Source organism: Oryzias latipes, chromosome 6 (genome assembly GCF_053564925.1).
Source record: "Oryzias latipes strain Hd-rR chromosome 6, Olatipes_Hd-rR_3.1".
Lineage (NCBI taxonomy): Eukaryota > Metazoa > Chordata > Actinopteri > Beloniformes > Adrianichthyidae > Oryzias > Oryzias latipes.
In genome coordinates, this window is record NC_136242.1 from 29,484,215 (window position 1) to 29,496,698 (window position 12,484).

At 44.1% G+C, this 12,484-nt stretch overlaps 3 protein-coding genes across 4 annotated transcripts in view; all 3 read left to right on the plus strand.

The window, feature by feature from the left end:
- LOC100169838 (uncharacterized) lies at positions 1-970 on the plus strand. The gene is made up of 4 exons (NM_001128511.1): positions 1-43; positions 152-207; positions 275-394; positions 462-970. Exons 1-4 carry the CDS (start codon positions 36-38, stop codon positions 890-892), a joined length of 615 nt encoding a protein of 204 aa, NP_001121983.1. The 5' UTR covers positions 1-35; the 3' UTR covers positions 893-970.
- Positions 971-4,668: 3,698 nt separating this feature from the next.
- Positions 4,669-5,785, plus strand: LOC100216002 (uncharacterized). Its single transcript, XM_004069774.5, has 4 exons — positions 4,669-4,820; positions 4,949-4,998; positions 5,071-5,211; positions 5,276-5,785. Exons 1-4 carry the CDS (start codon positions 4,816-4,818, stop codon positions 5,701-5,703), a joined length of 624 nt encoding a protein of 207 aa, XP_004069822.1. The 5' UTR covers positions 4,669-4,815; the 3' UTR covers positions 5,704-5,785.
- Positions 5,786-8,899: 3,114 nt separating this feature from the next.
- Positions 8,900-12,484, plus strand: part of zfpm1 (zinc finger protein, FOG family member 1) — a 91,009-nt gene continuing 87,424 nt past the window's right edge. For both annotated transcript variants that reach the window (XM_011476386.4, XM_020704190.3), the window contains exon 1: positions 8,900-9,434. In XM_011476386.4, coding sequence (XP_011474688.1) covers positions 9,395-9,434 — 40 coding nt within the window. In that variant the 5' untranslated portion in view covers positions 8,900-9,394. The remainder of the gene's footprint in view (positions 9,435-12,484) is intronic.

The following is a 12,484-nucleotide window of genomic DNA, read 5'->3' on the forward strand; positions in this document are numbered from 1 at the left end:
CTGTCTCTTGTGTATAATCCAGCAGCATTCACATCATGATGAGGTAATGTTGTGGTTTATGGTGTCTTACAATGTGTGTTTAAGAGGCTGTTTATGTTGTAGGTTTGATTTATGAAAACTGGTACCAATTTTATGACTCTGTGTTCTTCAGGCTCTTGTTACTTTCATGTTTCCTCCTTGGACGTATCACCTGCTATCCTCAACAAGGTAAAGGTTCCCTACAAAAATAATTACTGAGAGGAAAATCAGTGCAATTTTGCCTTTTCTCCTTTAGGTAGTGGTGGTCATTTTCTCCCATACCAAGGTCAGGCTCCATCCTATGAAAAACCATTGATGCAGTCTGGCTACAGTGGCTTTCCTGGTGTATACAGCAGCAGCATGAACACAGCTGGAGGTGAGTAATTGGAGGTGGAGTTGTCCTGAGTCAATGTCCAGGTATTGCTAAACCTTTTATCCTTCAGGCAGTGGAAGTCCTCCCATGTGGTACTCTGCTTCCTATCCTGAACAAGAGCCAGCCAAGCCAACTTATCAGAGACCAGCACAGTCCAGTGGTTATGGCAGCTACGGCAGTGTTGACAGCAGCTACTCTGGTTCTGGATCTCAACAGTCTGGTTCCCAGGGTGCTCAGTCTGGAGCTCCAGGCAGCCAGCACCAGGTTGAACAGGAGAGCTGGAGCTCCTCATCTGACGACGAGGAGGAGCCAGAGTTCACTCCAGTGAGCGAGGAGGATCAAGTGTACGCTTCCAAGACTCGCTCTCGCTACAACCAGAAACGGCTGCTGTTCAGTCAGTTCCGCTACACCCCAACAGAACCCCGTGTTCCTCAAGAACCAGTGTTCCCGTACCCCAGCAAGTCTCATCAGGGCAAAGGTTCAGCCAAAGGAAGCCGCTAAGATTTGTGAGGGCCACTGAAGATCACCTGATTTGACTTTTGTAATCTACAGACTCCGCTAATAAATGAATTAAAATTCCCTCATGCTGTTCATTGCTTTCATCCCAATTTGACACTCTGGAATGAGTTTGACTTTTTGACCCCCCCCCCCCCCCCCCCCACCAACTCACTGGCTTCGTGGTAGAGCGTCAACCTTGAGGTTTGAAAGGTGTGGGTTTAATTCAGTTGGGGCATACATGTCCCAAAAAATAAGGTGTAAATAAAGAAGCTGAACTTTGAGGCTAAACTCGTTTTTGTCTTTTCTCACCAATGGGCTTGGTCAATTATGCAGAGAAGTGTCAGTAAAGGGAAACTTAAGATTTAATCAAATGTCCTCATTCATCCAGTGAGATGAAATGGGCTGTTTAATTTTGGCATCTCTAGTTGACTTAGAACTGCCCGCTTTTACAATCCCTGTTAAACTCATGGCTGTCTTAAACGGAAGTCTTGACCAATTCCAGTCTTTAGTGTTTCCACTGGTCTGTGCTGTCTTGGGGCAAAAATCAAAACCTGACATCATTCTGTGGAGTTGCAGATCAGGAATTTGTGGAGTAAGCTTCCCATCAGTCCATTCAAACTCTCCCACTAGCCTACAGCCCCAAGGTAACCTTAGCGCAGGGGTGGGCAATTCCAGGCCTCGAGGGCCGGTGTGTCTGCATGATTTCCAGATAGTCTTGCCCTACTCATGGCTGATTACCTGGTTCAGGTGTGTCCAGCCAATAATCTTGCCCTACTCATGGCTGATTACCTGGTTCAGGTGTGTCCAGCCAATAATCTTGCCCTTCTCATGGCTGATTACCTGGTTCAGGTGTGTCCAGCCAATAATCTTGCCCTACTCATGGCTGATTACCTGGTTCAGGTGTGTCCAGCCAATAATCTTGCCCTACTCATGGCTGATTACCTGGTTCAGGTGTGTCCAGCCAATAATCTTGCCCTTCTCATGGCTGATTACCTGGTTCAGGTGTGTCCAGCCAATAATCTTGCCCTACTCATGGCTGATTACCTGGTTCAGGTGTGTCCAGCCAATTAGAACATGCCAGAGCAGGGTATGCTGGAAAACATGCAGGAATGCGGCCCTCAGTGCCCACCTCTGCCTTAGCGGTTCATCAAAATTAACTTGGGACAGCTCAGATGAAAACGCAGTGGATGCATCAGAATGGAGCAGGATGCATGTGGCCTGCCAATTGTAATGGTTTTTTTTTTTGTCTGATTCACCATGTGAATAAAATACTTAAATGCAGTTTTGATTTTCTGTATGTCCGTCAGAAAAATGCCACAAGCATGTTAAAATCCCCCCCCCCCCCGGAGTGGGTCTCAAAGCACAAACGGCACATGACAAAAGCATTAAATATGTACATTTTCCATAATGTACAGGTGAATTTCTTTTGGTGAAAAGAAAAACAGGCACTTGAGGTGATTTCTGGGGACTTTAATCACTGCCATCCTCACTGCCATCTATGTTTCAATACGCAGATTGTATTACACGTGGCAACACAATTGACCTACTCTATGCCAACATTGAGGAGGCATACAAAGCCATGCCCCTTCCTCCTCTTGGCAAATAAGACCACATACTGATCTCTCTACAACCCAGGTACACACCCTTGGTGAAGACAGAGCCTTCAACTGTTGGAGGCTCTATGTGTCTGAGAAGCTCTAGAGAAAACTACAAAGGAAAGATAGAGGGGAAATTGAGAACAAACAATTTAAATGAAGTCTGGAAAGGAATGAAAGCAATCACTGGGTGTTAAAAGGTGCTGCATTGGGAGGAGCTAGTGTGAAGCGAACCAATGATTTAAACGATCGTTTCAATAGCTTCATCAGCAAACCCCCCACCTACCTCGTCCTTTGCCCCTTTATTTCCTCCTCATTCTACAAATGAACCTGCACTGTTGGTATCAGCTCTAACTCATTACATTACTCTTATTGAGCATCAGGTAAGAAGAGAGCTGAAGAAACTTAAGACCAGGACAGCAGCAGGCCCGGGTGGGGTGTGCCTCAGGCTCCTTAGGACATGTAGAGGTGAGCTTGGAGGTCATCTTCAGCGCCTCTTTAACCTGGGCTTGCGCCTTGGCATAATACCAACACTCTGGAAGACCTCATGCATTGTTCATCTGCTCAAGGCCTGGGGATAATAAGGACTATAGACCTCATGATGAAACTTTGGAGAGGTTAGTGCTGCAGTTGCTGAGGCCACAAGTGCAACATGCCCAGTACCCACTGCAGTTTGCGTGTAGGGAGAGGGTGGGAGTGGAGGATGCTGTCCTGAATCTCCTCCGCTGCACCTTGTCTTACCTTGAGAAAGGAGGGTGTGTGAGAGTGCTGTTTTTCAATTTCTCCAGCGCATTTGACACAATCCAACCCCTTATACTGCAGGAAAAACTCAGTAATATGTCAGTTGAGCCGTAGTTAATTTCCTGGATTATGAACTACCTGAATGACAGACCCCAGTTTGTCAGAAAGGGGGCCAGCCTTTCCTGAACGCTTTGCAGCAGTGTGGGAGTACCTCAAGGCACAGTTCTTTCACCTGTGTTGTTTGCTCTGTACACGACCGACTTCCGACACAACACAGAGGCTTGCCACATACATAAATTTTCAGACAAAACCCTCATTGTGGCCTGCATTATAGAAGCAGTCTACCAGACTTCCAGCTGTGCTGTTTGGTACAGCTGACACCATGCTGACATAATGGACTTCAAACATCTGAGTTCAGAAATTACGTTTCTGAACTCAGACCAGTGAAGCTTGTTATTTATCACATTCAAAAACAAAAGCATTTGGGGAAGGAAGCTCCTGAATAAAGCCCCAGCTCGGTACAAGCAAAAACAGTTTGGGGTAGCTCAGTGACCCCATTTACTCTCATATTGTTGCTATGGTGACCCTGAAAGGTTTGAGTCAAAGAAGAGGCCTCTGAAGACTGTTCAACCTTCAGTTCCACAGTGAAATCACAACAAAAGTACATTTTCACTGTCAATAGAAAGTTGTCTTCAGGACGTCCAGGGAACCAAGCCATGAGTTTTGTGAGCATCCATCCATCCATCCATCCATCCATCCATCCATCCATCCATCCATCCATCCATCCATCCATCCATCCATCCATCCATCCATCCATCCATCCAACCATCCATCCATCCATCCATCCATCCATCCATCCATCCATCCATCCATCCATCCATCCATCCATCCATCCATCCAACCATCCATCCATCCATCCATCCATCCATCCATCCATCCATCCATCCATCCATATTCTTCTGCTCATCCGGGACCGGGTCGTGGGGCAGCGGTCTAAGCAAAGATACCCAGACCCCCTCTCCCCAGCTCCTCGTTCCCAGGCCAGCCGAGAGACGCGGTCTGCCCAGCGTGTCCTGGCTCTGCCCTCCCTGCTTGTTTTCCCTTAAATCCTCGCCCTATTTGCTGTTGGTCGTCTGGATCAGGTAATTCCAGATTCAGATCGTGATACCAATAATTAGCTGGAAAACCATCAGGGTTGGAGCTCTTCGGGAGCCATGTGCAGCCTTGATTTTAGAAACACATGGATGATTTTCTGGTAGCGCTCTCACCAAAACAACGGTTTTAGATGAAACAACCGTTCTGCAGATATGGATACACACAAAATGACAACATTTTAATAAGTCTGAGTTTTAAAGCTATTAGTTCTGCAACAGCAGACCTATTTTTTGATCAGACATTTATGTTTAAATTTCTTTTTTCTTTGATGAAAGTCAAAGTCAAACAGGATTCATCCAGCAGCAGCAGCTGTTTCCACTCAGCAATCAGCCCCTCTCAGATAAAAGCCGCTGCTGCAGGTTGGAGGCATCATCTCAGCTTTTTGAGCTTTCTATTGAGCAGACGCTGAAGAAGCTGCAGCGGCAAGTGAGCAGAATGAGGTGAGGCAAACTTTTCTGGGGGTGATGCCAATGTTTGATTCTATCATCAATAACTAATAATGCATGTGGTGTGTATGTCCTTGGCTGTAATTTGTTGATAAACTTTCAAACTAATTGATTCTTCTCAGGGTGCTGTTGGTTTGTCTGCTTGTTGGAACTGTTACCTGTGTTCCTCAAGGCAAGTCTTAACTTTCCACTATTTTCTGAGGTTTTTACATTTATTTTTATATAAATAAACTGTACTTTTTAGGAGGTGGAGCTTATCAGCCCAGAGGGCATCCTCCATTCTCTGGACAACTTCAGTCTGAGCCAGTCTATGAAAGGCCTTCCGGACAGTCGGGTTATAGTGGCGCTCCGGGATATTTTACTAGTGGAACCTACACTACAGGAGGTAATGTGTCCTTAAATGATGATCAAACTCTTGGAGGAAGTATTAGTGACCTTAACTTCTTCAGGCAGTGGAAGTCCTCCCATGTGGTACTCTGCTTCCCATCCTGAACAAGAGCCAGCCAAGCCAACTTATCAGAGACCAGCACAGTCCAGTGGTCATGGCAGCTACGGCAGTGTTGACAGCAGCTACTCTGGTTCTGGATCTCAACAGTCTGGTTCCCAGGGTGCTCAGTCTGGAGCTCCAGGCAGCCAGCACCAGGTTGAACAGGAGAGCTGGAGCTCCTCATCTGATGAGGAGGAGCCAGAGTTCACTCCAGTGAGCGAGGAGGATCAAGTGTACGCTTTCAAGACTCGCTCTCGCTACAACCAGAAACGGTTGCTGTTCAGTCAGTTCCGCTACACCCCAACAGAACCCCGTGTTCCTCAAGAACCAGTGTTCCCATACCCCAGCAAGTCTCATCAGGGCAAAGGTTCAGCCAAAGGAAGCCGCTAGGATCTCGTTGAGCATCACTCATGGGTGACGTTTTGGTTCTGATGTTGAGCTGCTGAAAAGAATTAAAAAAAAATGCAAAAGATCTTGTTCACACTTTGTTTAAAATAACACTCAGTGATCCTAAACTTGGATCCACACATTAAGATTGTTTGGGTTTTAAAGAATAAACTAAGGCATCCTAATTATGGAGTTCAGACCATTAGCTTAAATTGACTTTGTTTACAGAAACTAGGCAAACTCCCTTTAAGGTAAAGTTTGCGTTGATTTAAAATGGTTATCAAGTCAGAGCTCCTTGAACTTGTAAATGTTCAACTTCCCTCTGCTGCTCTGGCACCACTTTGCTGTTTGGATCTAAAGGATAACCGGTGCAGCATGGCGTGGTGCAAAATCTGCTGTGGATTCTAAGTTCCGTTGTGAAGTACATGTAAAGGGAATCTATCATTCTGGAGTATTCTAATTTGTCAAGTTTACAGAACAGTTTAAAATATTCCAGATTTCAAAAAGGCAACTTTCAGCTGACCAGGAATTAAAATAAAATTGGCATCTCAGATTTCAACTTGCTAATTAGCGCCTAAGCAATCCAGGACTTGGCTTAATGTTCACGTAACCCTAGAAACCTGAAGTTGCAAAGCAGATAAAGGTTGTCTGACTCATTTTTGCTTGAGAGCTTGTGTGGGAAAATGCACATCCAGTTTTTCTGCTAATTGTATAAAAGGTTTTCAGCATAGAATCATGATTTTTTGAAGGTCATTTTTACAAAGCCCTAGGCATGACAATTATAAAATTAAAACTTTTGGGCCATTAATGTATTTTGTGCGCAAATGAGCATTTAGCAATTTGCATGCACAAATGAGCTTTGTTGCCAAAATGTATTTTATCAGTATTTTGTGGCCACAAATTAGCATTTTTGTGAACAAATGTGTATTTTGTAGCCACTATTGGCCTTTTTTTGGGCACAAATTAGGAATTGAAGTTACTAAAATACTAAAAGTAAAATTAGTTTGTACACACAAAATAGTAATTAGCGCCCATAAAATGCTAATTTGCGACCACTAAATTGTGGCCAAAACTGCTAATTTGTGTGCACGAAAAACGAATTGGTCAGCACAAATTATTGCTTTGAAGGAATGATTTAAATTTTTAATGTTCAGTCCAGAATTCTGTACATTTAATGAAAATCTGATCTTAGAAAAAAGGTGTTTTGAAGGATGCCGCTGGTATTTTCTTGAGTTTCCACTAGATGGCGCCAGTAAATCTGATTGGAAGGAGACAACCTCTGCACTCTGCATTATGGCGTTTCATCGCTGCGATACTGCATCCTCCTTCAAACTGAGGATAAATTTGCTGTCTAACATCTCATTGAGAAATTAAACCTTTGTTTTTTTATTTTTAGAATGAGAATGTTAAACTTTAACAAACACTAAATAAACCACTCAATCACTTCGTAAAATCACCCCCCCCCCCATGTTAAATGAAAGCAACTTGAGCTCATTTTAGTTTAAATAGGTAATTCAGTCACATCCACGTGTCCTCAGACCTACATCGAATCCACTTTCATCAGTTTTTACCACTCCTGTGCTTTTGTCCTGCTACCTTTGTAATTCAATAACTTTAATCTGAGTCATCCATACAGGAAACTGCAGCAGCCGGCCATCAGCCCAGAAGGAAATCCTGGCTAATCTCACGTCTGTATCACATTTAAAAGAATCAAAGCATACTGCAGTAAAAGTAATAACACTGCACGCTTGATAAAACACTACATCTGAATAATATTTTAGGATCAGGATGTGATGTCAGTTCCATATTTCTCTGGAAGGAAATTATAGTTCTGGTAATGCTGAGATCTTCTAGATATTTAAAATGTCAAAATCTCTCAGAAAATGTCAATTTGGAAATTGCTAAAAAATGAACAGAAATTAAGCTTTTACTGTGAATAATTTATAATCTGTGAAACTTGTAAAATGAAAAAGCAAAACCCCCTCTCTTTAGGCAAAATGACTCAGAAATGTTCTCTGTTCTTCCAAAAGAGGATAATTCAGTAGAATGCAGTGGTTGGGAGATGTTCCGGTTTAGAAATGTTCTCTAGAGGACAAATCAGCATGAATAGTCATGAGGTTAAAGACAATTGGCCTTCCGTTTGTGTCAGTTAAAATAAACATTTTGTTTTACTTGCCCCCTGACCTTCCATAGGGTAAAGAAAATAGTGCAGACAATTATTTCTGGATGTAAGGTGGAGTGTTATTGCATGTCCTTAAATCAATGAGTTTGACTGAAACTCTTATTCATATCAGTATTTCTTTTTAATACAATTATTTTAAATTTGTTTACACCTTTTTTCTTTTTACATTTTGTTCATTTAGAAAAAGTATTCAGCCAGTATTAAATATTATCACATATAAACAGCACATATAAACAGAGGCAGGGTGGGTTACAAATCTTCAAGCAAACCATCATTTGTACATATTTTGACAGTTTTTAACACCTTTTTGTTAGATGATGAGTCGCCTTTATGGTTTATATAGAAAAAAATATAATTATGTTGCTGCAGTAGTTAGAAAATTAGAAATTTGCCTCTTACTTGTGGGCACGGATTAGGCCTGCCCTGACTTCCCATCATCCTTTTGTTTACACTCTCTCCTGCTAGCTTACAGCCCCTCATAACCCTAATCTAATATTACCGGTGCAACAAAAACGACGAGCAGTATTGGAGCAGTTCTGAGCCAGATGTCAGCTCAGGCGAAGAAAACAAAGACTTATAAAAATCTAGTCTTCTACAAGGGAATTGAAATTAGGGCGGAGCAGGGATCTTGTGGCTGCCCAGGGTATTTTTTACATCACAAATACGATTTTTGTAGACTGTTTTTATTATTAGCTCCTGATTTACAACTATTTGAATGAAAAAGCACTCAGAAACGCAATTTTGATCTTAATTTACTTTATATGTGTCCCCTATCATGAGGCAAATGCTACAAGAACATGTTAAAAAAACAAATTTCATTGGAATGGGTCTTTAAAAAATAAAAAAAAACAACAGATAAAAGTATTTATTTCAGCTACAACCTAAATATTTACAGTCTAAATAGGTTTGACAGTCTGTGTGTGTGTGTGTGTGTGTGTGTGTGTGTGTGTCTGGACCAATCACATGTCAGAGCGGCTGATTTCGTCAGACGCTGTGGGCGTGTCTTACGCCGTCATGCTCCGCCTTTGTCGACAGCGGCTTCGAGGCTTTGAGGCAGGACTGGCGGACCGGGGCGGACCAGGGGGGGCGGACCGGCCAGAGGAAACTTGACAGAAACCAAAAGCAGAGCTCCGCTGACCTCCTCAGAGCTGAGAGGTTCAACCAGCGCGAGGCTTTCCGCACGAATCACCGGGGGTGTCGCCGGGACGCCCGAGCTACGACCTACCTACGTGGAGGCGTGTCCGCCAGCGGAGGAACGTCAGGGGGGAAAAGGTCGGAAAAATTCGCAGAAGTGAAGTAGTGAGCGGCCACAGGTAGGACTCAGTGTCCGGTCAGCCGCAGCGGCAGTAGCGCCGGCAGGTCATGAGGATTCCTGCGGCTGCCGGTCGGACTCGGAGCGCCGCGCCGCAGCTGTGAACGAGGAGCCGCAGACAGACGCAGCAGCCCGGGAGGAGCAGCAGACGGCTTCCCCGCCGCCCCGTGAGCGAGTCCAACAGGAGGCGTGGAGGCAGCATGTCCCGGAGGAAGCAGAGCAAACCCCGGCAGATCAAGCGTAAGAAAGTCCCTCTTCGTTCCGCTGTCCCCCGCGAGTCTTTCTGTGGGTTTGCTCCTCCGCGCGCACCTGGCTGGAGTTGAAACCTGGAGATGCTTGAGTATACATGAAAACAACTTAGTTAGTTTCGCCATAAATAGATTATTTTTTTGTTTCTTTCTGTGCACGAACGCCGCCCACACGTTCTCCGTTACTGTTGGATGAAAGTGTCTTTCTGAGAAAAGCTCATTTATCCGCGCGTAAACAGGTTACGTCCATTCTCGGAGCGCAGCTTCCTGTTTAATTCTGTTGTGGAAACGTCATGTGTTCTCTGAAACAGCCGATCTAAACTGAGATAAAGCTGCGATCCGATGTGAACCGAGATAAGAGCGAAAATTGGATCTTTTTCTTTTCATTTTTATTTGCTTTCTGTCTGAGGCTGCGCCAAGGCCGCGGCTGCTCCCCTCTCCACCACCACACCACCACCACCACCACCCGGCTTTTCACTTCTCTTTCCCAGAGATGGGGCGTCAGATAAGCCCCCATGGCTGATCTCAGCTGCTGATAGCTGCTCACAATTGGATCTATTTTTTCCCCTCATCTTGTCCTTTTAGTTTAGCATCTTTAAAGGCGTTTTTCTTGGTCTGGCGCTCGGCTGCTCTCCGAGCTTGACGAGCCTTTCCTGTTTATAGAACGTGTGTGGCTTAATCAGGTGGTAACTGATGTTCAAAGTCGATATGAAAGCATAAAAACGATGTTGTGATTAACCTCTCCCGGTGCTCTGGGACTTCCGGTTCCACTCCTGAGCTGATGAAGACCCTCAGACTTGAGGAAAATGTGCTGAACAGTGAAGATCTCAGAGAGGAAAGTTTGCAATCTGCAGCTGGAAGACGCCTTATCTCTTTGTTTGGTTGTTTCATCTTTGATTGTGTCACCGTGTCCTCAGAAACCTGCTGTCTGAAAGCAACATTTGGAAGTTTAGTCTGCATGGTATCACTTTACAGAAATGCACTTCTGTGTGTGATCGAGGAGCTGTGACCAGATCAGATCCAGACTGCAGCAGGTGCATGTCTTATTTATGCTTTAAAAACAAGATTGGTTGCACTCCCCATGAGCTCAAAAAACCTGTTTTGGGCTGTTTTGCTACTTTCTCAAATCCTCTTTCTGTCAAAAATTGACTTTAGTATGCGGTAGTGTCCAAACTCGACAGATGTTGTTTATTTCTGTCATTGATGTGAAAAAAAATCTCACACCCATCTGACCTTGGATGAAATCGTTTAACAAACATGGACTAAAACTGCTATAAAAAAAAAGTACCCCCCTCCCCCCAATCTTCCTTATGTTTTATTCTTTGAAGTCCCAAAAAACCGAACCAAACCATCTGAAACTTTAGGTTTGTCACAGGAGACATTTATCAGTGTTGTTGTTGTAAATTTGGAATCTTTGACCGCCTGGGATTTGAACACTTGTCCAACCAACTGGTGAACAGTTGTAGCAGCTGTGGACTGAATTTCCTGCTTGTAGAAGTCAGGCTTTTGGACATTGATCAGAAGATCGCAGGTTCTGTTCTCACCTTGCCCGCCCATGGTCGAAGTGTCTTCAGGCACGGCCATTACCTCAATCTGAGGACTGGACCAAGTGGCTGACGTCAGCCATAGAAAATGACTTAAGTCGTTTGCGTCACCATTTTTTTTGCAGCATGGAGTCATTTGGAGTCAGTCAGTAAGCAGTGATTGGTCCGAGAACCACTCTTGCCAATCAGGAGTGAGCTAGTTGGAAGTCCACACCCCTACCACCTAAAAGGAAGAAACAAACAATATCATAAAAAAAAGATTAGAATTATGAAGACAATGTTAAAAAAGCTATCAGAGTAAGAATTATATAGTAAGGTTATTCTGACCAATAGAATGACTGAGTAATAACTGGTTATTTCTCTATAGAAGTCTATGGGATTTTGGCTTCTTGGAGCCAGCGGGTACTTCCTGTTTGGAACGCCAGGGGGGAGGGATCACTGAGTCCAGTTCTCACATACAGTCAATTGGAATGACACTGAACCCCACATTGCTCCTGGTGGTTATGGGTTGGCGCCAGAATACTCATTTATCAGAGTGTGAATGAGTGTGTGCGTGGGTGAACGGAACTGTGACTGTAAACCGCTCTGGGCCTTAAAACCACAGGAGAGACAGATTTCACTCCTATGCTAGCTACGAAAAGTTTTGTTTACACTTAAAGGTTAAAATCAAGCTTGGAGAAATGTTTATAGTTATCTGGAACCAGACCTAGTGTCCAGTAGTGGTAGTGCATTATAAGAATATAGATACATAATGATAGGCTGAACTAGGCTCGGCGATATGGGCCTAAAAATAAAATGTATGTATTTTTATACCAAATTTGGTTTCTGATTTTAATCTCTTTTTTTCTTCTTCCCTTTATTTTCTTTACTTTCAATATTTTGCACAAACTCTTATTTAAAAATCTCATTTAGGAGGTGACCTGAGTTCAAAGTTCACCAACAAGCTGTAAAAATGCTGTTAAATTAACGCAGCTAGCTTGGGCATCTCGCAGAGTGCAGCATTTAAATTAATCAATAAAATCAATAAATCCGCCAGAACTTTGATGACTTTTCAGTTCTTGACAAGAGTTTGAATTTTGTTGGCTGCTGTTTCAGAAACGCAGGATTGACGTTAAATCTGTCCGCTTGTCTGGACCGACTCTTTGCAGATGATGGCGTGCTGCTGGGAGATGGTGGTTGTACCTGCTGGGTGTCCGTCAAAACTCTCTGTTGATGTTGCTCTGACTTCGTGGTCCGTCACTTCCTGCTGCCTCGGGTCTCCTTTCAAAGAGGCTGTGAACTCCCAGCATGCACATTTGTTCAGCTGGCATCAATGCTCGGCGATGCGTTCCAGACCTAGAGGCTGATAAGCTCGGACCAAACGGGTGTGTAGACTGTGCGCATGTGTCTCAGGGGTGTCATGGCCGACTTTATCAGCACTCCTGGTCCGCCATGCACCCCCAGCACACCGGCCTGGGGTGCAGCCTCTCAGCCCCGTGACTCTCTTGTGATTTGGCAG

Coding starts and splice junctions, on each gene's coding strand:
- LOC100216002 (XM_004069774.5), top strand. Junction 4,999..5,070: donor TGTTACCTGTGTTCCTCAAG/GCAAGTCTTAAC, acceptor TGTACTTTTTAG/GAGGTGGAGCTTATCAGCCC. Junction 5,212..5,275: donor TGGAACCTACACTACAGGAG/GTAATGTGTCCT, acceptor TAACTTCTTCAG/GCAGTGGAAGTCCTCCCATG.
- LOC100169838 (NM_001128511.1), top strand. Junction 208..274: donor CACCTGCTATCCTCAACAAG/GTAAAGGTTCCC, acceptor TTTCTCCTTTAG/GTAGTGGTGGTCATTTTCTC. Junction 395..461: donor CAGCATGAACACAGCTGGAG/GTGAGTAATTGG, acceptor TTTATCCTTCAG/GCAGTGGAAGTCCTCCCATG.